The sequence below is a fragment of the Vitis vinifera genome, chromosome 4 (genome assembly GCF_030704535.1).
Source record: "Vitis vinifera cultivar Pinot Noir 40024 chromosome 4, ASM3070453v1".
In the NCBI taxonomy this organism is placed as follows: domain Eukaryota; kingdom Viridiplantae; phylum Streptophyta; class Magnoliopsida; order Vitales; family Vitaceae; genus Vitis; species Vitis vinifera.
This window is the reverse complement of record NC_081808.1, coordinates 18,068,492-18,093,154: the sequence shown is the minus strand read 5'-3', so window position 1 is coordinate 18,093,154 and position 24,663 is coordinate 18,068,492. Positions and strand designations below refer to the sequence as shown.

At 36.6% G+C, this 24,663-nt stretch overlaps 3 protein-coding genes across 3 annotated transcripts; 1 reads left to right on the top strand and 2 right to left on the bottom strand.

Annotated features, from left to right (window-relative positions):
- Positions 1-6,451: 6,451 nt before the first annotated feature.
- Positions 6,452-8,095, top strand: LOC100242802 (photosystem I reaction center subunit XI, chloroplastic). The gene is made up of 2 exons (XM_002278744.4): positions 6,452-6,788; positions 7,476-8,095. Exons 1-2 carry the CDS (start codon positions 6,615-6,617, stop codon positions 7,965-7,967), a joined length of 666 nt encoding a protein of 221 aa, XP_002278780.1. The 5' UTR covers positions 6,452-6,614; the 3' UTR covers positions 7,968-8,095.
- Positions 8,096-8,258: 163 nt separating this feature from the next.
- On the bottom strand, positions 8,259-9,336 carry LOC100259906 (CRIB domain-containing protein RIC4). The gene is made up of 3 exons (XM_002278863.4): positions 9,010-9,336; positions 8,760-8,897; positions 8,259-8,687 (listed from the first exon to the last, which is right to left on the bottom strand). The coding sequence occupies exons 1-3, from the start codon at positions 9,134-9,136 to the stop codon at positions 8,506-8,508; spliced, it is 447 nt and encodes a 148-aa protein (XP_002278899.1). The 5' UTR covers positions 9,137-9,336; the 3' UTR covers positions 8,259-8,505.
- A 1,739-nt stretch (positions 9,337-11,075) lies between these two features.
- On the bottom strand, positions 11,076-22,539 carry LOC100265089 (putative pentatricopeptide repeat-containing protein At3g23330). The gene is given in 10 exon segments (XM_002278801.5): positions 11,076-13,425; positions 14,460-14,653; positions 15,610-15,669; positions 15,878-15,961; positions 17,012-17,097; positions 19,790-19,862; positions 20,092-20,190; positions 20,626-20,766; positions 21,996-22,040; positions 22,137-22,539. Coding segments are annotated over 10 exon segments (3,027 nt in total). The 5' UTR covers positions 22,236-22,539; the 3' UTR covers positions 11,076-11,279.
- Between the last annotated feature and the right edge of the window lie 2,124 nt (positions 22,540-24,663).

Below are 24,663 nucleotides of genomic sequence, written 5' to 3'. Positions count from 1 at the left end.
CTATTATGCCACAAAATTAAAGAATTTGAATCACACATATAAGCGAAAGTAGACGTCATTTTATTGATATTATCATTGGTACTAAGTTTGATCATCCCATCACAAGAATACCCCTTTCCCACAAAGTTCCTCGATTTGGTTAAAATTAACTTACTGGATTCAAACACCGCTTTGATACTCGGTTTGCCAAGTAAATCCCTACTAACCAAATTTTTATTCATATCGGGGACATACAATACATTTTTAAGAGTAACCTTCTTGCCGGAGGTAAAAACAACTTCAATAGTGCCCTTGCCAAGCACCTTGGATTTTCCTTGATTGCCCATTTGAACCTCTTGATCTCCCTTTGCATCTTCAAAGGTCTTGAAAAGAGATTTGTCATAGGTAACATGAACTGTGGCACAAGTATCATACCACCATCCTTGCACCTTTCCTTGGACAACGCACACATCGCTTAGTGTTACAATGGTCTCCTCATCAATTGCATTCACCATAGCCCTTTTTTGGTCCTTTCAGAACCTACACTCCCTAGCATAATGCCCGGGTTTTCCACACACAAAACAAGGACCTTTCTTGCCCTTAAATTGCTCTTGATTTTTCTTGGGGCTCATATAATTTCCGGAATTCTTTTTGTTGTTGTTATTTTTACCTCTAGGATGATTGGCCTTTGAAATCGCATTGGCTTTGTTAGTCCCACCATTGGACTCTTCCACCATTTTGTCTCTTGATCTCGATTCTTCCTCAATGCGAAGATGTTTTTGAATCTCTTCCAAGGAGTAATCTTCACTCTTGTGGAGAATCCTCTTCCGATAACCTTTCCAACTTGATGGTAATTTAGCCACAATAGCACCAACTTGGAAGGCCTCCGGAAGTTCAATTTTGAGAACTTTCAACTTATTCACAATTACTTACAACTCATGAATTTGTGGTAAGAGAGGCTTTTCATCAAAAAAATTTGAAATCTATGTATTGAGAAATAAGAAACTTTTTGGTACCTTCTTCCTCGGCTTTGTACTTGTTTTCAAGAGCCTCCCAAATCTCCCTCGCGGAATTGGTGTTGGTGTAGAGATCATATAGTCTATCGGATAAGGCGTTCAAAATATGACCCCTACATATGAGCTCATCCTCCTCCCTCTTCTTCCTTGCCGCCACCACTTGAGGTGCGTCATTTTCCTTTGGTTCCGGTAATGGTGCCAAGGTAGGATCAAGGATGTAGAAAATCTTGAGTGCTGTGAGAAGGAATCTCACCTTGTCTTGCCACCTAGTGAAGTTGGAACCATCAAAACGATCCAACCTCACAAGGTCTTGGTTCATAATCTTGATAGTTTCTCCCTCCATTGAGATTAGAGTCTTTGATTGTTGAAAATTTTTGGATACAATGGAGAAAGGAAACACTCTCACACACTTACTTTGATACAATAAAACTCTCTTAGATACAAAATAAAAACAAGAAGAAGAAGAACACAAGAAAGACTCAAACAAGTTCTTGGAACTTTGTCCAAAGACTCTATTTCCTCCTACCTCTAGAAATATTTTGAGAACTAAATGGAAATAGTCTTGGGATTGATCAAGCCTTTTCACTTTTCTGCATGAGATTTCAAAAAGCAGAAAAGTCATATATATAGCACTCTTAGGGTTGAAAAAAGGTTACAAGGATGAGAAAAAACTTATTGTCTTCCTCAATCTCTTCATCTTTGTAACATTCAAAATTAAATCATATGTTTAATTCACAAATTAAACATGATTTAATCTCAAATGTGTAACTCTCTTACACTTAACCTCTTAAGTTTATAAAGTTACAAAGATGAGAAGACTCATTGTCTTCCTCAACCTCTTCATCTTTGTAACATTCAAAATTAAATCATATGTTTAATTCACACATTAAACATGATTTAATCTCAAATGTGTAACTCTCTTACACTTAACCTCTTAAGTTTATAAAGTTACAAAGATGAGAAGACTCATTGTCTTCCTCAACCTTTCAAGTTTTGTAACATTTCAAAACTTAATCATGTGTTTAATTCACACATTAAAAGTGTAACCCTTCTTACACTTTATTTTCCAAAAGTTATTTTCAAAAGTGTAACTCTTCTTACACTTTATTTTTTTAATCAACAATATATATATATATATATATATAACAGGGGGAGTAGGGGACAACTTCCATAGGTGAGCGGGCCGCATGGAATGCGTGGTCAATGACACTACTACCTTGCCATGGTGGTTATTAGGATGGAAACGTCTCTGAGCAAGGAGCAGTAGGACTGGTGGAGGTTTGTAAGAGAAAAAAAGGGTGAGCTAAGCAAAGAAAGGAAAATTGGGTATGGTAGGCGAGTTTTCTGATATTCAGGGGTTTAAGTGAGAGTTAAGAGGAGGATTCTGGTGGGAGAAGGAAAGCAAGCATATTCTAGGAAAGGTATGAAGCAAGGAGGATTGAGGAGGCTAGGGGAAAAAGCCATTTTTGAGAGAAAGAAGAGTATAGAGAGACGGTACCTATAGCTAAGAGCCAGGCATATCGATGCCTGTGGGGGGTTTTTACTGGTATGAGTATTCACTCCTTGCTATCCTTATTTCCTTCTTGTTGATTTCGGGTTTATTTAATGCTTTGATGGGGATATTAGAGGTTGCATTTCATTTTATTTTATCATTGGACTTGATATTGCCTTGCTCATCTAATTCCTGTAAGCAAAAGTTGAGAATGAATGTGAATGTAGACTTGTATTTGCTACTGGATGCTTGAAAATCATATATTTGTTTTTGTGCGAAGCACATTTCCACTCTCAATCGACTCTTCTAGCTCATTGACAACCCATGAAATATAGCTAGTACACTGATGTTTAGTTCATTTATTTATGCTTTGTTTCTTTTTTTTCTTGCTCTTCTATGTTATTTGTCTCCTGTCTTCATGTTTTCTATTGTTGCTGGTTGAGGTATCCTACATGTAACACCGCTCGAAAGTATCAGCTCCCTAACCATCATTTTCATGGCTTACTAATGTGCTACTCTTGGTGAAGAATTGGATTTGGAACCCACAACTCTGCTTTGTGATGATGCGACCACACAGTTGTTCTCAAAGACTTCCAGGATGAAATGATCTTCATGATGTTCACAGAGATATTAGGATGGTGTGGGTTCCTAGAAAAATGAATTTGGGTTCTATACGGTCTCTTGTCACTATGGTAGCTTCTAAGCTTCAAGCCTTCTATAACGAATCCCTTCGAGTCCACTCACCTACTCCAATCACTTCCACTAGGAAGTGTGTTTATCTCCCAGAAATAAAGCATGTCAGGCACCTCTTTGATGGTGTACGTCAAATCTATGTCTAGATGAAGGCTAATGATGTTTAAGTAGGACTACTGAGATTTTATGATTCGGTGGGGCCAAGATTGTTTCGTGTTGAGTGGTGACTTTGTGGGTGATGAGGTGGTAGGACCATTTAGATGGTATGTGGTGTCGTTTTTGTCTTGGAAAAAATGGGAATTAGAAGTTAAAAGGAAACTTGGAATTCTTTAATTCCAACAATACCAGATCAACTCACCACCAAGTTACCAACAATGCAGCCTTTGCACCCTGGACCCCACTCCTACATGGCCACTCTCCAGTGTACCACCCTGAAGTACACGTGTCTATCATCCTCTTAATTCTTCAGTTTTTGATGTCAAAATTTAATTTTTGAAACTCTAATTTTCAAAACTCCAATTTTCAAATAATTTTCAAAACTTCAATTTTCAAATAATTTTCAGAACTCCAATTTTCATATAATTTTCAAAACTTCAATTTTCAAATAATTTTCAAAACTTCAAATTTTGAATAATTTTCAAAACTCCAATTTTCAAGTAATTTTCAAAACTTCTTTTCTCAAATAATTTTCAAATTTCCAATTTTGAAATAATTTTCAAAACTCCAATTTTTAAATAATTTTCAAATCTTCAAATTTCAAAACTCTAATTTTCAAAACTCTCATTTTCAAATAATTTTCAAAACTTCAATTCTCAAATAATTTTCAAAATTCCAATTTTCAAATAATTTTCAAAACTTCAATTTTTAAATAATTTTGAAAACTTCAATTCTCAAATAATTTTCAAATTTTCAATTTTCAATACTCCAATTTTCAAATTTCAGTTTTTCAAATAATTTTAATTACACTGTAGTTTTCAAATAATTTTAAATCATTCATTTTCTTCATCCTTCATTAGGGTTTAGAGTCACTAAAAATCTCGTTTTTAAATAAACTTGCTACCTTTCCTTTTAAGTAAACACTTTCACAAATTTTCTTTGATTTTAAAATAATTTTTCGTTTTCCTTGATTTTTAATAAGCACGAAGACATTTTTCATAATTCCAAAGTACTGAAATTTGTGAGATCAATTCATGCAAAATAAATTGGGTTTTGGTGGAGGCCAACATCCATAATATTTTCTTTGAAAATAATTCAAGTGAAGTGCATGATTAATATTGTTTGATTTTGACCAATTTTATGTTAGATATTTTACATTTATCATTATGAGCTAACCTCGTTTCCATGACAACACATTCTTATTTGCTGTTAAAGTACGTTCCCACTCCTACTTCATTTATTTATTCATTCTCATACTCGATTTGTTTTATTATTTTATCATTTCATTGACATCCATTGATTTCCTCATCAATTGTCACACTCGCCTCACCTTATTTAGTAAAGATTCGTTTTTAGGGACTTAGAGGGGTGTTGCAGTCTTTCGTTGTACCTTCTTGATAAGTAATCTGACCTTGGGACTCGACTTTAGTTTTCCACAAACCATATTTTTCAAATAAGAAGTCGCATTTAAATTTTCTTTCTTATTTTGTTTTCTCTTAAAAATAAAACAAAAATAAGTGGCTACTCCAATCTTTTCTAAAAATCATATTTTTCACCAAATAAATAAAAAGCGAGTCACACCATCAAATGGGAATGCATCATGAAAAATGCAGGGTCCACACACCCTCACAAAAAAAAAATAATAATAACATTAAAATTTTGCTTATTGTAAGACAATTTTCTAAAAGAATTTTTTTTTCTTTAGAAATTCCCTTTTATTTCAAATCATCAATCCCCAACTTTAAAACCATAAATCATATGGGCTTTAAAGGTTAAAAAATGATTTAAAATATGTTCAACAACTATTTTCAGGAATAATTTTATGTTCTTTAGAACACGTTTAACAACTAATAATTGCTTTCTATTTTTTATTTTCTATTATTAAGAATAAAAAATATGATGCTTTTACATAATATTTTTTAATCGTTTTATATTGTTTTTACTTATTTTTTATTGCTATTTTAAAATATAATTATACAAACATGTAGAATGATTCGAAATAAAACATTAAAAATAAAAATTATTTTTAAAGCATATTTAAAAGTATTAAAAATAGGTTAAAAACATTTTAAGTTTTCAAACAGACTTTTATTTTACAAAACATCACCAAATAGTTTTAAAAAACTATTCTAAAAAATTATTTTCCAAAACCATTTTCGAAAATAGTTACATCCTTAATTTCTTCAATAACAAAGTTGTTTCTAAATACTTAAGTACTTTTAAAAATTTTATGGCCTCTAATATTCCATTTCCAAGAATTTTATTTTTTTACCAAATTTATAATAATATTTGCAACAAATTGGTTTCATATATTTCAAATTACTTTTATAAAAAAAATAAGAAAATAACTTGTATTAAAAGTATTTTAAAACAAAGTCTGACAAATTCGTTGAAAATTAGGTTATATCATAAATAATAAAATTTATTGTCAAATATAAACCGTTTGATAATTCCTATCAAAATTTTTTAATACTAATACTACTCATTTTGTACATAATCATAAAGCATGTAATCCATTTAATGGAGTTGAGGTGAATCGGGTCATCTTAGATTAATTTGAATATGATTATAAAACTTTAAATTTATAATAATCATAAATTAATTTTTTAACTAATTTTATAAAAAAATATAATTGAAATTGTGCAATTTATTAATAAAGAGTCTTTATATTGAAGGTTACAAATGGATCAAGTTTAAGTCGAAGATTCTAAAAAAATCTTTTATTATAACATTCAACACTAATACGATTTATTTAATAAATGGGTTAAGTTTAACTTGAAGTAATGGATATGTGTATTTACACACAATTATGACATCCAAAGTAGGAGTTAAGAATCTCATAGTATTTCCTAATGGAATTTGTGAGTCATATAAAAAATTATCACCCTTAATTTGAAAAACAAGTTTAGGATTGGACCAACACATGCAATATTCAATCAAAATTGGACACCCAATTAGGATTGGATTCGCAATCAATCCAATTTCAACCTGATTCACCATCCAACCCAATTCTAACCCGACCCATGAATCCGATCCGACCCACCATCCAAACCAGATCCCAACCCGACCCGCAACATTGAATTAAAGGATAGATAAGGGGATAAGGTCACAAGCACCAGGCATCCAATGAAAACCCAAGAACAACTACAACCACACCCCCAACATGGCCCCTCCAAATCTTTAACTCTTCTTTCTATCTATGTCCACCACTCTCCTCTTCATTTCTTTCTACCAAAGCCTCTCTAAACTGAGAGCCCTGAGATTACCAAAGAAGCAGGATGGCAACAGCTTCTCCGATGGCCAGCCAGCTCAAGAGCAGCTTCACCTCACCAACAACCTCTAGGGCCCTGCCTGTTGCCTCTCCCAAAGGCCTCTCTGCTTCTCCTCTTAGGCCATTTTCCTCTAGGAGGGCACCCTCCTCTTTCTCCATCAAGGCTATCCAGTCTGAGAAGGTAACTCACAAAAACTACTTCAATTTTTCTTTTCTCAAATTTTGATGAATGCTGAAATTTCTCAAATGGGGTGCCCTTATGTCTAGCCGTAAGGGTCCTATAGACAAAAGGGTGCCCATATAGATATAGTATGAGGGTGGTATAGACAAATGGGTGCCCATATTTCAAGAGATATTGTACAAATTTTTGCGCAAAATTCCACTATTAGGGTCCTATGAACCAAAGGGTGCCCATATCTCTAGATAATTTATACATTTTTTGTGAAATGTTCTATGCATATGGGTGCCCATATTTTTGGAGATTTTGTACAAATTTTTGTGCTTAAGGGTCCTATTCCTATAGAGAAAATGGTGCACATATTTGAATATATTTTGTAGATATTTTTGTGCCAAATTTCACTATAAGGGTCTTATAAACAAAAGGGTACCCATATTTGAAGAGATTTTACGGAAATTTTTGTGCATTGTCTCACTATAGGGTCCTATAGACAAAAGGGTGCCCATATTTTATAAAGATATTTATATTTTATTAAAAAAAATACTTTTAAAATTAAATCTAACCTACTAGAAATATTACATACTTGCATACGTATTTATTTATTTTTCCATTTATTTTTCCTTTTATTATAATTATTTTAGAAAAATGTAAATATTATTATTATTATTATTATTATTGTGCATTGTGCAGCCAACATACCAAGTGATCCAGCCCATTAATGGTGATCCATTTATTGGAAGCCTTGAAACACCTATAACTTCAAGCCCATTGATAGCCTGGTACCTGTCCAACCTTCCAGCCTACCGGACTGCGGTAAGCCCAGTTCTTCGGGGCATCGAGGTGGGCCTGGCCCATGGGTTCCTCCTTGTTGGGCCCTTTGTGAAGACCGGCCCATTAAGGGACACCCCCATTGCTGGGCCAGCAGGGTCTCTAGCTGCTGGTGGACTTGTTGTTATACTGAGCATCTGCTTGACAATGTATGGAATTGCATCCTTCAAGGAAGGAGAGCCGTCGATCGCTCCGAGTTTAACCCTCACCGGGCGGACCAAGGAGCCGGACCAGCTCCAATCGGCCGACGGTTGGGCCAAGTTCACCGGAGGGTTCTTCTTCGGAGGAATTTCCGGCGTCACTTGGGCTTACTTCCTCCTCTATGTCCTAAACCTTCCTTACTTCGTCAAGTAGGGTTTTCGCCTATTGAGATGATCAAAGAATTGTATATTTGTTGACAACTTTTATCACAACCATCGTGTTTAAATTGCATGCATGCCTATTTAGATAATGAAGTACGTGTTGTTCCCTTTTTCCTTTCATTTCAAAGCAAAATGACTACTCTAATAGTCACCAACTTAGACAAAGCAATGCCTATGTCATCGTCTCTATCTATTCGAGCAGAAGAGATGATCTTTTATATTTCATGGTGATAGTATGATTTTGCTTCATGCCACTGGCATAGATAAAGCAATGCATTGTATCGTCATCCTCCTATTTATTCCTTCAAAAGTTTTCGGTATCTATAGCATGCATATGTTTGAAGGCATTGTCAGTCTATGAGTAAAAATGTCTTTATTTTATGTACATACGAACCTACTAGTATCAGCACAGACAACATCGTTGGATCGAAAAGACAAACCATTTTCAACATCTCACAATCACAGAATCGCTAACCAAGCTAGGAGGAACCCGAAACAAGAGGAGCATCAACATGTGCAGCCCTGGAAGACTAAAACTGCCTCAGGGAAACAGCAGGGAGAGACAGCAACTCTGGTGGAATGAGGTTGTCCCAGCCCTTTATAGGGTTTGTAGTTGCAGAACCATCCCATCCTATGTGTGTAACGTGCTTCACATCGGTTGGAAAACCTATCTGCATCTCCTCGTCCGAGTCTTCCATGTCTTCCTTAGGGACTGGAACGAAAGAAATGAACGATTTAGGAGAAGAAAACGATAGAAAAATGATGACCAAACAATGAGAGTTACCAAAGAATTGAGAGAAGTTCTTGAAACCCTTCACCAGTCTATGGAAACCGGTGGAGATGTTTGGCTTTGGGAGGGCCAGGAGCCTGAATGAGTTCTTCATGCTATCGGAGAAGCTTTCTTGATCTTCCTCTTGTGCTCCTTTCACAAGGCAAATGAGAAATCAGAAACAAGACCCGATAAGCCTAAGAAACAAAAAACAAAACACACACACAAAAAAAAAAAGGAAAACCAAGAAACGAAGAGAGAGAACTGATGGTAGATGAGTTTGTGTCAGGTTTTGATCTTCTAGGCTGCTGCTCACTCACAGCCACACTGGCATAAGACACACAGCCTGCAGTGAAGGGAAGAACGACGAGCCTCTCCATTCGGTCTCTCATTGCTTATCAACAGTAACAAAGGAGAGGAGTAGGAAGGAGAGAGGAGACGTGGTGGTTGAGGAAATACAAAACTTCGAAGTGGAGTTGGTATATTATATTGGATGGTTGCTGGCTTTGTTATCAAGTTAGAATGATTCTACTAGTGGAAAGTTAAGAACCAGAATACAGAGTTTGGTGAGAAACAAAGATGGAGGTTTATGTTTACGAGCTCCAGCTGATCAATCAACAAAAGTAGGTCTAATTGCTAAGTTTAACCTACTAATAGTTCAACTCTCAACACATTTGATAACATTCCAACCTTTAAGCCCTCTCAAAACCCTTCCTGTTTAAGTCCTCTTTTTGGTGGGCTCCTCCATTTTACTTGCCTCCCTTTTAGAAGAAGCCACCATTGTTTCTCACATCTTATCTTTCCTCTTTGTCCCTTTCCTGTTCTTTTCCTCCTTTCTCATTTCTTTCGGGTTTCTGGTTTTTTTCAATACTTGGTTTGGACTCCACCTTGAATGAGTGTATCACAAGTGATCTTTGATCCTAAAACATAGAGCTAATCAGTGATTAAGACCGGCTACGAATTTCTTCACTGAATGATGGTAGGGATTGAATAACAGGTTCTTGGGGAAAAGGATGTTCCTGGACCAGGAGGAGCAGTGACCGGTTTTTAGAACTCGGTGAGCCACCAAAAAACTCTATTGAGTTACTTGGCTGAACCACGAACTCACCAAAATTGACTGCATACTTCACCAGAATGGGCACACTGCTGTTACAATGAACTACTCAGTTGACTCAGTAACTCGGGGAAGTTTACCGAATCATGTTAACTCATCAATCCAAAGATGAAGAACAAAAGATATCCAAATCCCCATGATCAAAGACCCCAATATACAGCAATAGTAACAACTTGGTTTGACATTGAGATCAGTTTCAGAAATTATTTCAGGTAGAACCAGCCTTAATCCAGGGTTCCCAAACCTCCAAAAACCACCCACTGAGTTGACTCAGGAAATTAGTACAATGCATGAAAAACATTTGATCTTTACCACATCAATGAGTTTTAAGGATTTCAATTTTACTTCCATTTCTTGAGTTTTACTACATTAGATTTCATTAGGAGTTGAGCAGACCATTCAGGGCTTCCAAAAACTTCCTACTTCAACAATTTTAGACAAATTTAGAAGTTTCCACTTGCCCAGAAAGTTTTACAGAGTTGAGATTCATTATACTAAAAGGAAAGAAAATCCCGGAACCAACAAGACTTCGAGTTTTCATTCTAAGTCACTTGTCCTGGAAATTCTAGGCCCCATCCAGTTGGCCTTTTTCACTTTCCCTTTCACTCATCATATTCTTTCTCCTAGTCCTCTCAAGAAATCTTCACCGTACTTTTTTTCTAAGCCTTTCCCCTTATTTTGTGGCACGTAATTCATTACATTCCATTGCAGGATAAGCCCTATCTGCAAGACTTCAAAGGCCTGTCCTTCATCAGTACGTGTACAAAAGCCGAAAACTAATATGTCCAAAGCAAGTCAAGACCTCAATTATAGCTTGAGATTGTGTTCCATATTTTGATGGAAGTAAGAATTTTCGGGTGATGTTTGGCAGACACATTGCAGCCAAATTAGAAGGTCTCTATATTGGCCTTTGTGTAGCATAGACGTGATCCCACAAAGAGTGAAGGAAACAAAAGCCAAAGAACAGGAGCAAAGACAAAAGCAAATTTTCATCTATGTTTCATCATTGGAGAAATTGAATTACAACATAGAATGTATCATACAGTTACATCCGTCCATTGGGTGGGCGGGGGGGTCGATATTAGTTTTGAGGCCTGACCCTTCAACTAAATGATTTGCTAATATGATCTAAAGCTACTGTAGCATGGAAGAATCATTTTGCATGATAGTATTCAGGAAATAAAAAATAAAAAGCCGATGAATATAAAATTACCTTAATTCTCAATTAGGCATCAATGTCAAAATCAATAGGAGCAGACTGGAAATCATGGACTGAACAACCATGATCTCTTCATTGAATTGTGGAGGTCTTGAATTACTTCCGGGGTCTAGATGAACCCTTGATGAACTGTTTCTGACTTATGGCAATCAAATCCGGTGAGTACTCACTGGCATAATTTATAGCTTGGTGACTTGCAGCATCACCAGTAGTCTGCACAGGAGCAATGCCCATGCTTAAAATGATGGAACCGATGAATGTCTCTAATGATTATTTCCCTGCCCAAGAGCTCAGAAGCATACTTGATAAAGTTGTGACAGTCAATGCAAACGCGAAGGTTTTTCATGACCCGGATCGGTGTTCCAGGAGCAGTACTAATGATGCCATAAGCAATGGCAAGTTTTTCACTGTGATAACCTAGTAGCACTTGTCTTTGCTCTTGTTCTACATCTTGCATCACTGGTGTGACGTCAGTTGAATACCCGATTTCCTTTAACCTTCCAATTAGCTCATCTAAGTATGAATAAATCTTAGTGTCCTGTGGATGAGACCTATCTCCCATGACAAAGCTGTGCACTTGATTCTTCAGCTGAATCCAAGATTGACTCGGGTTTTTCTTAACCCCTCTCTGTTGCATCAGACTCCTGATTTTAGCTGCCTCTTCCCATCTATGCTCAGTGGCACAAATGCTAGAAAACAGAATGTAAGGTCCTGCATCAAATGGTTCAAGTTCAAGTAGTTTTTTGCAGACCCAGATCCCCATCTCGATGTTTTTGTGGACTCGACAAGAAGATAGAAAAGACCTCCATACAGAGCTCAGCTTGGAGATGGCATTGTTATGAATGAACTCCTTTATCTCATTTAGGCGACCAGCTCGGCCATAGAGATCAACCATACAGGTGAAGTGCTCAGCTCCAGGCCTGATGCCATAGACTTCTCTCATCAATCTGAAATATTTGCAGCCTTCTTCAAGCAGCCCGGCATGGCTGCAGGCAGTTAAAACGCCTACAAAGCTGACCTCGTTCGGTGTAATCCCCTCATTGATCATCAGCTCAAAAAGCCGAACAGCCTCTCTTCCTTGTCCATGTAAAGCACAGCCAGATATCATTGAAGTCCATAACACAACGTTACGATCTTTAGCTTGGTTGAAGATCAACCAAGCATCATTCAAGCTCCCACATTTAACATACATGTCAATGATTGAGGAACCCAGGAAAACATCCAGTCCATGTCCAATTTTCTGAATGTAGCCATGGACCTGCCTGCCAAGCTCCAGAACCCCAGCACTTGCACATGCAGAAACAACGCTTGTGAGGGTGAATTTATCGACCTCAACCTGGGAACAAATCATAAAGCTAAAAGTCTTCAGAGCATCTTCAAACCTACCATTCTGAACATACCCAGAGACCATTGAACTCCATGAAACACTTTCCACCACTGCATCATCACAAGACTCTTCAGAATTCATCATTGAAGATTCTTGAGGCAAGTGTTTGAAAATCACCGACGCCTTTTCCATTTCCCCACATTTGCAGTACATATCTATCAGTGAATTCCTCACAAACCCATCATCAAGGACTCCAACTTTCAGTACCTGAGTATGTATCTGCTTCCCTAGTCCCAAAACTGATAAGGAAGAGGCCAACACCAAAGCTATGGAGAAGGTGAGTTTGTTGAATGCAGGTCCAGCTGCAACCATCTTATACAGAAGTTCCAAGGCAACTCTTTCACAGCCATTTCGCATCAGCCCATCTATCATTGTATTCCAACTTGCAGCATCTTTTCCGGGCAATTGCCTAAACAGATCAACAGACTTTTGCATATCTCCAATCTGTAGATAGGAGCTCATCATTATATTCCAAGACACAGTATCTTTCTCGGCCATCAGACCAAACAACTTCTCTGCATATCCAAAGCACCTGCATTTCACATAATAATCAAGGATAGAGTTGTTCAACACAGCGTCTAAATCAAGCCCATTCCTCAGAATCCAACCATGAATTCCCTTCCCAATTCGAGAATCATTCACATTCGAAGAACAACTCTTCAAAACTATGGACAAAGTGAATTGATTGGGGCATACACCTTGATCCTGCATCTTGGTGAATAGACCCAGAACATCAGCAGACAACCCAATTCGAGCAAAACCCGAAATCAAAACTGTCCATGAGAAGACATCCGTTTGGGGAATTTCTTCAAACATTTTATGTGCTTGTTCCAAATTCTGGGATTTCGCATAGAGATTCAGAAGATGGTTCCCTCGAATACCAACACAACCATTCTTGATTAACTTAGCGTGAAGAACCTCAGAGTTTGGGTAGTTCATGGAATCACTAAAGGTTGAAGAACTGTACCAGTATGATTTAGGTGTGATCGGGATTTTCTTGGTGATGGAAATTACAGAGAAAATTTGAGGGCACCTCACAAATGATACCCCAGGACTCAAGTAACAATAACCCCATTTCATTTTACCACTTTTTGTTAACAATTTTGGATCAGCTCATTGTTTAATGGAAGATTTTGAGCGCCGTATGAGCAATGGATACTGGATTTCAGTTTCCACGGTCTGTTTGGTTGATGAGAAAACTGCATGAAAAAAGGCAAGAAACTAAAAATTTGAACCACATGGTTCTTCATTTCTCCCTTCCAAGAAGTGAAAAATAAAGTAGTAGAAAATATTAGATTCAGGATTTCATTCCGTTTCCTCCACTTTCTCAGCAGCCAAACGGAGGCTGCATTAGATGCATCTGCCGTGCATGCATCAACGCGTGAGCCTACCCTCAAAACGACGTCGTATCATAATCCTAAATTGGTTTATATACATATATATCCTACCAAAATTAGCCATCCAATTTTTCTTTTTCAATTTCAATTTTACTTTCATAATTAAAAAAATTCAAAAACATCCCAAAAATGATGTTTAATCATTTAAAAAATTAAACTATAAAAATATACAAATACTACTTTGACTATCAAAAATTAAATTTTCAAAATCATCAAAACTCATTAAAAATTATTAAAAAAAAAATAGTTTATTTTTATTTGCCATATAAGTAAAATATCTAATATTTTTAAAGATAAAAATAAATTTGAAATAGACTTAGAAGGGTAGGTTGAAAGCCCAAACCAATTAAAGAGGCCAAGGCTAAAAAGGGAAAAGTAGTCAAAAAGTATGAACTCGAAAAAGAACACATCACAACAATCTGCAAGCAGGGAAGGTGAGGAAATCCATCACATTACATTTATATGTAAAGCTAGTAACATTATACAAAAGAATAAGCAGAAAATTTTGGTATTAGACCCACTACTACAACTACAGAGATAAACGTATAGGTTGAGCCTTGATGCTAGGAAAGAATTAAGGATAAGGTCAGGCAATTACAAATATCAAAGAGGAGGATAGAAGTAGGAGGAGAGGGAAAAGCCCAGGAAGAGCAGGCCTCCTACTGTTGCAACTGTGCCTTGGGAGATCTTGGATGCTAGCATGCTTCCTCCCACCACTGCCAGTGATGTGCAGATTGTGTGCCCTATTGTTGCCCCCACTGCTACTCCGATCGCATTCTTGTGTGTTGCCAGCTGCACATTCACAAACTTCACCTTTCAGCAACTGAAATGAAAAGGATTGGGATGTGGAAGATGAATGCATGCTATGAAATTATGCTTGTGTGTAAGGGATTGATTGGATGTGTTGTTCGTTTACCAATTTATTACGTTTTGTACTTCCAGAGAACTTCAAAAGCAAAGAACATGGGAACATGGACAGCAATGATATGTGTGGTTTGTGGGTCAAGGGATGGGCCCAAACAACCAAAAAATTCGAGATTCTAAGCATTTAAAAGAATTGTCCAATGGAAAGCTAATGAAATTATACACTCAGTATGTAGTCGAAAATTTCAAAATACAAGGTTTTTTTAAAAAAAATAGACGGAGCAGGCCTTTCCAGCAAGATAAGTGGCTCGGGAGTAGTTGAGCCTTGGGCCTAGGTTCACTTTAACAACTATGTGGAGTTTTTCAGTGTATCTAGGTTTTATCCTGAATCCTTGTGTACCATGAGGGAGTTGGGGCATGGAGGTTTCCCCCAACATAAAAATAAGAGGGAAATAAGTTTGATGTTGATGAACTGCATCATAGGCACCATATGCAACTGATGATATTAAGATTTGAGCGTCTTCCAAATTAAGGTCAGACGCAAGTCTATTTCCTTACAGTTTTGAGGTCTCTCGTTTGTAAGACCCACTTAGATGGCATCTCTTGTATACCCTGAGTATATATTTTTGTTTACCTGTAAGAAAAATCTCATTTGTCCTGACTTGTATCGGACCCATATTGTTTCTACATTAACCTAAATTAGGTCTGGCTGTCACTGTCCTCGGCAATAATTAATTCTACTTACTTTTGTGGAGAAACCAGTTTGCAGTATGCAAGACACTGAACAACGATTTCAATTTCAATGGAGGAGCCGCTCAACAAACAAATTAAAAATAATATAAACATAAGCCAAGATGGACTAGATGGAAAAAGAAATTTCTAACCGCAATTGTTGCGATCTGGCTGCGATCCCCCCACTCGGCTAGAAAAGTCAAAATAAAAGACTGCACATGATAAAACACAGAATGCCTCAGTATATGAATATCATGAGACATCAACAAACTGTGACCAAAATTTTCTTAACACATATTGTAACTATAGAATCAAATGTCCTTTGTAAGCCTCAAGAAATGGATAAAAGGATTAATAAGAAGCTGAGGAAACAGAAGTTCCATGTAACCAGAAGGTCATAGTATGTTCCACGAGACATACCTCCAAGAATATTGGTGTGCAGAATCTTGAAAAGAAGCGGCGGAAACTTGTTTTCCCTTGTCCAGACTCAAGTTTCTCTTCAACCTAAACATATGAATCGACAAGTAATCTCAGGATAACCATAATAACGTGTTCAAGAACAAGGGGAAAAAAACTTGTCAGGGTGTCAATACTGATGCAACATTTTTCAGCCACTAATTATATATGAAGTAGAACTTGCAAGGGTAAGTGAGGATAAAAATATTTTAAAAAATTTGAGTAATGGATCCTGCATTCTTTTGGATGAACCTGGGGCTTTTATACAAGGAAGCAAAGTGACAAATAGCACCTATAGACCCTGCCTACATATATCCAAATTGACCAGCCTATTCTAGCTCTATGTTGCATGGACACTTTTAGATATGTAGAGCTGTATGAAATAAGCGTCAAACCATGACAAACTTCATTTAGATCATATATCCCTTGCACATATATGCAGCACAACATAGAAATATTTGCTATTATTTTTAATCTAAAGTATTACATAACTTAATATACTAGGTAAATGAAACTTTGGCTTTCTGAACAAGACACTCCATATGAGTTCAATACTCCATCATGCTAATGCCAGAGTGGCTCGGCATTGATATTTTATGATCTTAGTCTGTATAGACATTATAAAGCCACTGAAAGCAGCAGATCAGGACTTGAATCCAGATTGCAGTAGATCTGATTTATAAGTGATGAATGACACTCTCGTCAGAGCTGCACAACATAGCGGACAGTAACAGTGCTCTTGATTTTTTCCCTATAATTCAATTTAGTAAAGATCTTAATGAAACACTTGGAAGAATTCTAAAAGAAATGATGGCACTAACATGTTTTCACATAATCAAAGCAAATGTTCCCAAAAACCATATCACAGATTATAAGTATCATAAATATTTGTTATACGGTCCCCTCAAAACTTGAGAACGTGTAATCCAACTTTAGTAACATTTTAAATTACCAGTAAGAACGAACAAGCATTATATCATCATACTGATCTAACCAAACAAGAGTCTAGAAAGGCAAAAGTAGATAAGAAAATGAATCAGTTTTCTACACCTATACAAATAAAGTGAATCTGCAACTGATATTTAATGAAAAACATACTTCCTCCATTTCCTTTTTCTGGGATGCCTTTGAATCTGATCTCCAAGCAATATAAAGCAGCCGCAGTCCGAAAAATGCATAAAGAACTACACACAAAAAGAGTATGGGACATCTAAGTTCATATTAACCTCATTCAAAAGCCCAAATGACTCATAATTTAATTGCATAATCAAGTTGGAAAAACATCATCCATGCAATGTAATATAAAACCAATAGAAAGCTAAGCTTTCAAGATTTACTCACACTTAAATATGCATATAACTAGTCATATTGTGTAGACAATATCTGGGGTATTGTTATACATTATCCTATTGATTTAAAAGTACAGTCCAATTTTCAGAATTTTGGTTCCTCAAATATTGACAAACATTTGGATTGTGATATCAGGATTGTTCGGACCTTACTTGTGAAGGTGGTTAGGGATGATGATATCATCACTACATGAGAGAACATAATGATATCATCACTAGATGAGAGAACATACAAGCAAGCGAATGACAACATCAGGCATTGCATCTCAAAAAATGTCACAAAAGGATCCACAATACAAAGGATTAGAATTTCATAGCTGATATTAACTTTATGGTACATAAATCTTGCTACAACATACATCATCATGCAACATTATCCAAAAAAAAAAAAATTCATCATGCAACATTAATGAGAGCATTCCCTAAAATGGTTGGGAGGCCAAAAGCTAATAAAACTGAGGGTCTATCCAACCTTCTAATGGAGGGATGGGTAAATAAGGAGAGAGAGGCTATGAAGGTTCAATGGGTGGCTGTGCCAAATTTTTCATATTGCTTTAGAGTTTGGGCATTCCCTCTACTAGGTTCCTCAAGCAGCTCACCACATGGTGGATTTGTTGGCAAAATAGGAATCAATCAGTTAATCAAGTTTTGCATTCATGGTTGTAACCACTTTTAGTTGTTGCCATAATTTTTCTTGTTTTAATGTGAAGTAGCAAGGTACTTCTCAATGCTAAAAACTTGATGGTAGAACAGCATATTATCCACCTTGTATCAGCAATTAAGGTGTTTGTCTTTACTTTATTTGGCTGGCACTGCTGTATACTAGTTTGTGCCACCTTTTAATACTAAGGGCACTTTAATATATCTCTTATTTTTCTATAAAAGGAAGAGTCTTCCAAGAAGTCAAAGGTCTGTATCTAGTAAAGATTGACATGGATTCGAAGAATAATCATAGGAATTTAATGAAAGAAATTGTTACCAAATCCTTGCCATTAGGTGAAGAAACCAACCCCCACCCCCACCCACAACACGAACAAAACATCATTCTAGTCATGAATAAGATCATTGAAAGAAAGGTGGGTCCTAAATTTGGAGAATTCCGGGTCAAGGATTCTTCGGCTTTATAAAGGAGAGAAACAGCATTGGCCTCCATTAGAAAAACATGAGACAAAGGACAGCCCAATACTTGCAGATGCTTACCCACCAGCACTGAAGACAAAAATAAATGCCTTACTCTATTCCTCACAAAAGAAAAAATATATTTATATTTTCTTGTCTGAGTCCTTAAAGATTCAAAAAAGGGAAGGGAGGGGAGGGCAGATTGTGTTTGAGACTATTCCTCACCTTTGAGGAACTGAAATACTGTCTAGAGACCCACCACTAACATCTCACCACAACAAATAATGCTGCCACAACCAAATCCACTGCCATTTCTACCTCCACTAACTCCAAAATCAACATCCATCACCTTCCCCTTCATAGAGACTGCCACTGCTACAGCTTTTAAAAGAAATACCAACACGTCCACAAATCAGAATTGCCATCACCACACTATAATTACCACAACCACAACCACCTACACAGTGAGACTAGCCCAACTCCATCATTATCACTATATCAACTCCCAACACCACTTGATGAAAAATAGCATTGCTACTGCCACCAAAACAGAACACCATCACCAATACCTTAACACTACAGCAACTGCCACATCAACACTCATATTCCCCATTCATCCATACCAACACCACTGACATCAACCCCATCGCAACCCCTACCAACCTCATCACCAAATTCCCTAGCAACTCCTCTGCCACCTCTTATAGAATAATAATCACTGCCTACTACAACACCACCATAACCATATAATAGAAAGTTCAATATGCCCATTTTTTCCCAGCATATTACCTAGCACTATAGACTTATAAGAACTGGTTACTTAAAGAACTCATCCTTCTCAAATAGACCCCTCCATATCAACATCATTATTTCATTAGTAATTACACTATGCCTCATTAAGAGAAGAAAACAAATTTCAAATTAAAACAATATTTTGAGAATTAAGTGGAAAAAGGTGGCCAAGACAGATGGAAGTCGGAAAGGATTTTTTTTTTCTTTTTAAAATTTTTCTGGCTTGGCGGCATAGATATTCAAAATATTAAGTCAAGATGGCTTCTAAGCACAAGCCAATAGTTTCTATAAAATGAAGAATAAGATTATAAGGGAGAAAGGAAGCAAAAACTGCCAGAAATAGACAAATAAATTTATGTTAAGAACTATACAACCAATTTCAAATTTTCTACATGCATCAGGAATCCAATAATTAAATATAAGAGTAGGTCATAAGTCAAAACTAAAATCAGCCAGCATGAGGCAACCAAAAGGTAAACAATCAAATCGATGTTTTAAAATAATTAATGTCAAGCGTCAAAATAATCAGGAAGCAGAATATGAAAAAGCATTGCATAAAAACTAAAAATGAACACATGCACTGCAATAAAGCAACATAAAAACGTAAACTACATACCTGTAGCTGCACTATTTGTATGCTTCCTTGATATCAAATTTGGCACAATCCTGCCAAGCCCAGTGGAGAGTACCTAATTGGCATGAACAACAACTTTGACCTTGACAAAACTGAGAATAAGGGAAAACTTAATAATAAATCGTGCTTCATAGTTTCTGAAACTACAGAAAACCTATGGCACATGAAAATGATCATTGCATCACACACGTGCATTGGGGCATCAGAAGAACAAATGGAGAAAGCCGAAGCACAAAAAGGTACAGCTCTTGTATGGAAAATAAACAAGAAAATAGATAGCTTACCGTCATTACAATCAAAGCACTGAGCGCACCAGATAAAACAATTGATTTAGGGTGTCTCATTGCCATAAGAGCTGCTATTATAAATGTTTCATCTCCAATCTAATAACACCATTATCAATAAAACATTCATCAGATGCAAATATAACAAAACTGGTAAACATACAGTACCACAGTAACAGTTTGAGGCTCACTATAATAATCAACAGAAAAATGCCCATTTCTAAGGTCCAAAATGTTAAGACAACAAGACAGTATTTTTAAATGTATCATATGCTGTTTGATACTTTCTTGAGATGATACATTGGTACCATTAGAATATGTGATCCATTCTCACGGCCGAATAATTATGACCTCCAAAAACACATAAAATAGAACTGGCAGCAAAATGAGACATTTTGGCAGTGAATCACAAATTTATTTATGAAATTGACTAAAAAAAATAGAACTAAGAACTAATTGCAAGACCTAAACAACAATTATTGCTACATAAAAACATTAATAAGAAGAATAGCACTAAGAATCGAGTGAACGAACCTCACTAACAATTATCATTGACAAACTTGCAAAGAAAGCATCAAAAACTCCAAGACCGGAATCCAAACTGAGATCAAGACTAATAGAATCAGGGTCCTTCTTGTCTCCTGTAGTTTCAACCTCAAGGTCCTCCAGAACAATCTGTGCCCAGAAATTTATACAAACGTATAACATCCATGCAGAGAAAGAATAAACATGAGCATATAAGTAAAAACTTTCAATACATATAGATTCTAAACCAATACCTCCTCTTGTATCAATGCCAAAATTTCTTTTTTTTTTTTTTTGATAGGTAAAAAGAGTGATTAAATTAAAAGTGCTTGAAAAAGGTGCATCAAAGTATACATGGAGTATACAAAAAGCACCTTCCGGCAAGCCAAAGGAAAGGCCAACAACAACCCGCCCCCCGAACCAAGCCTAAAGCATAAAACACCTAGAGAAAACTTATCAATGCCAGACTTTTACTTCAATCAAGTCCCTCTCATGGCTGCAAGTTGACCCAATTTACACTTTTGTAGGTTCTCATTTGTTCATCATTATTGGCTTATATTTCCAGAGCCTAATTTTACATTCTAGGTCTTGATTTTACTTTTCTGAGCACCTCTAGTGTATTTTCCAACAGCATTTACTTTTGACCCAAAACTGATCATTCATTACTTTGAGAATCACTCTGCTTTCTGTTTCTTTACCATATTCTCCCTTCAGGCTTTGTGGGATACTCTTCATTGGAGCATTGAAAATAATCTAGAGAAAGAATCCGATTCTCTCAAGCAATCACTTGATCCCACAACCATCCCAAAACTGGTGCCCATTTATACTCAAACACATGGTAGTCCAATTTTTTTAGGTGAAAGCTCCAATTTGACCAATTGAGCTGATGGAGCAGCTCAACCAGCTTCAGTGTTTAATAGCCAAACAGTCTTTTTCTGCAGAAAATTGAAGTTTGGAAAACAGGAGAGCATTTGAAGTCTTTGATTGGAAAATCTACCATAACCCATCTTGAAGAAGCTATACCAATCTTTCTGCACCATTTTCTCCTTCCTTCTTTCTCTTTAGAAAAGAGAAAGCAGGTAGCAATTTCTGCCCTTGTTGCTAAATGGCCCTTAATTTTTCTATTCTGGCTCTCAATTTTCATTCTTTCCATATTAAAACCAGAGGAATATAGAAGAAAGTTGGCTTCGCTAAGCACAGCTCAATTCGCTACTTTGGCCCCAAATTTCCAATTTTTTCTCCATTTCCCCCCAACCAAACAGAAACCAACCCTAATTTTCCATTTTTTCCCCAGAAATTTCCCTTTTCTTCCCACATTCTCACACCAACCTAACAGAAACAAAATGAAAAGAAGAACAAAACGACAGAGGAGTAATCACCTTGCTACGCCGTCCCAGATCCAGAACCGATCCATTCGTCTCACCCTGTTCAATTCCATCCACAGATTTACAAAAAACCTCAACAGCAAACCACAAACCAATCACGATCAATAAAACGGAGACGCAAAATCGAAACAGTACCTGAGACAAGGCCACGCAAAAGATGGACGCAAGGAGAAAAACAACAGCAACCAAACCAAATCTCCTTCCACTTGCCCTGAAGTACAAATAAGAACCCATGGCGTCTGAATTCGGAGAAATCCAAAGGGAAAATGAGATACGCTCGGGAAATCAGATCTGGATACCAGATCTCAATCGCCTTTCTATGGAGTGCTGGTTTGCTTGCTCGGAAACACCTAAGCCCGTGACATTATAAGGGAAGTCAAGAGATTTTGCAATCGTGCAAGATCTCCTAGACTTGCTCCGGGAGAAGTTGCATCCTACGTTATATATCACTCGGTTTCTCTGTCGGTCTTGCCATGCTCTAATTTATTCAAATTTTTAAAGATGAAGGTCGCGTTGTCTATATGGACTCCACCAAATGGTACATGTAGCACTCTTCAAAAGATTAATCATGGAATATACGCGACCTAGGTTGACGCTAAGGTCCTCTTGGTTATTTCTAAAAATATTTTTCAAAAAAAAATGAAAAAAAAAAAAACTGGAGGCTATTTTCAATTGGTTTTTTTTTAATAAAAAAATTTTAAATTTCAAAAAATAATAATAATTACATTGTTGGTATTTTAATAATGAGTATTAGATTCGTTGTTAATCTAATCCAACAATGTCGGTTGGCAATCCTCTTATTGCTCTTAAGCATCTGCACCAAGGTTAATCAAGGGATTCCTTAATTGTGTTCATCAAGATAGAACTGGGTAAGGGAGGAAATCCTCGAGATTAAGTGATTTTAAAGTTTTGCAAGAAATTAAGTGGCTATGAATTGAATCAAGAGTGTGCACACAAGTGAAGGAATGATTAAGTTTTAGGGGCAAACTTGTTTTTTTTTTTTTAGTATAAGTCTTATTTATATGGTTTCCGCTTGTTATGTCTTGAATGGTTCAGGGGGAAGGGATAAAGTCGACTTTCTCCTTGTGAATGAGTCGTAGTTGGTTAAGTATGTAGTATCATGTCAAGTCTATTATTAATTGGTTAGATATGTGCCAAGTGACACTCAACAGGTTTTAGGGATATTGGTTGTTGATGGGGCATGTTACTAACTAGGGTTCGCTTGTTTTACTAAGTCACAAGAGTGATAAGTCAAGCAAGAGTGAGCATAACTTTGACATCCAGTTGCTCGTGTTGCAGTGCTTAGTGCCCTCAAGAGCTCTCTCTCGACTATGACCACTTAAGACTAGAAGAATCAGGCAATCTTCATTATGGTACATTAGGTTAATAGGTGAAATCGAGTAGGATTGATAGTCCTAGTCTCACCCAAGCATCGGTTCCCAGACTACAAGAAGGGTGTGGGCGAATGGATGGAGATGGGAGCTTGGTTCCCTTGAATGAAGTGTAATGTAAGGATGCTTGGCATTCCAAGGGGATCAACCTCGAGTGAGGGTGCTTGATGGTTGTATTGCAGACTTGCAGTTGGGTTGTTTTGGTCAATAGACCCCAATGGTTATGTATGGATAAACTCGATACCTCCATACACAATCATCCTTCTTTCATTACTGATAACCCGACTCTTGGTAGCTTGGCATGTAAGGGTATCAACAAAATTTATACCTAAGGTCCTTACACTAAAGTAGCAAAGCTACTATAGCATAGTGGCTCTAGGATCGAACACTGGGAAGGGTTTTTACTTTAACTGGTGAAGTTCGGAGGATGGAGTGAACTTTTCTTAATAAAAATTAGGTTAAGATGAAAACATAAAAAGATGAAGGTGTTGTAAACTAAACTAACATGAAAATAGGTTAAAAGATGGAAAAAGAAGTTTCTCAAAGCTTTGGATAGCCATGCTTAACTCACTGTGTAAAAATGGAGATTTTGGGACTTTTCACCTCGAGTTGGGGAAGCAACTAAGGTGATGCTTACTTCCCGAACCGGTATGAGTTTAACAACTGAGTTTTAGTCCTTGAAAACTTACAAAAAGGGTAGCTGAACCTCATAAATGCTCTTTTATTGATATAGGTCATCTCCTCGACTTGCAATACAATGGCTCGTAGGAGATAACTAATGAACGTCAGTGGATCTAACAATAAGAATCCACTGAGACCAAAAGGTTATCAAGTATTAGCCATTCAAAGCAAGTCAGAGGGATTAAAAGCTTTACTTTGAATGAAAACATTTATGACGCTCAGCTACTTACATTTATGGCTTGGAAATCTCCATCCTGACACGGGAGCTTCACATGGCATCCATTACTTCAAGAAACTAAAAGGTTTTAGCCTCTCATCCTTGGGGATTTCATCCTCCAAGGATGTTTGACTACTAAGAAAATGAGAAAGAAAAGAGAAAAGAAGCTTCTGAACAAAAGTGCTCTTATAACTTATAAAGTTACAGGTTACAAGATATCTTTGTCTGAGGCTCTTCACCTCTATTTAAAGACAATAACAAGCTAAATTACAAGAGCTATTACAAAAGCAACCTATTCATTGGTTGATTACAAGGGTAAAATAGGTATTTACAAAGCAAAAAATCAAGCAAAATATCTTGGAGAACCGGCAGC

Excerpts from the sequence above, each read along its gene's own strand:
- LOC100242802 (XM_002278744.4), top strand. The coding sequence starts at position 6,615 with ATGGCAACAGCTTCTCCGATGGCCAGCCAGCTCAAGAGCAGCTTCACC. Across the intron at positions 6,789-7,475 it reads AGGCTATCCAGTCTGAGAAG|CCAACATACCAAGTGATCCA; the intron begins GTAACTCACAAA and ends TGCATTGTGCAG.
- LOC100259906 (XM_002278863.4), bottom strand. The coding sequence starts at position 9,136 with ATGAGAGACCGAATGGAGAGGCTCGTCGTTCTTCCCTTCACTGCAGGC. Across the intron at positions 8,898-9,009 it reads CACAAACTCATCTACCATCA|GAGCACAAGAGGAAGATCAA; the intron begins GTTCTCTCTCTT and ends GCCTTGTGAAAG. Across the intron at positions 8,688-8,759 it reads GAACTTCTCTCAATTCTTTG|TCCCTAAGGAAGACATGGAA; the intron begins GTAACTCTCATT and ends CTTTCGTTCCAG.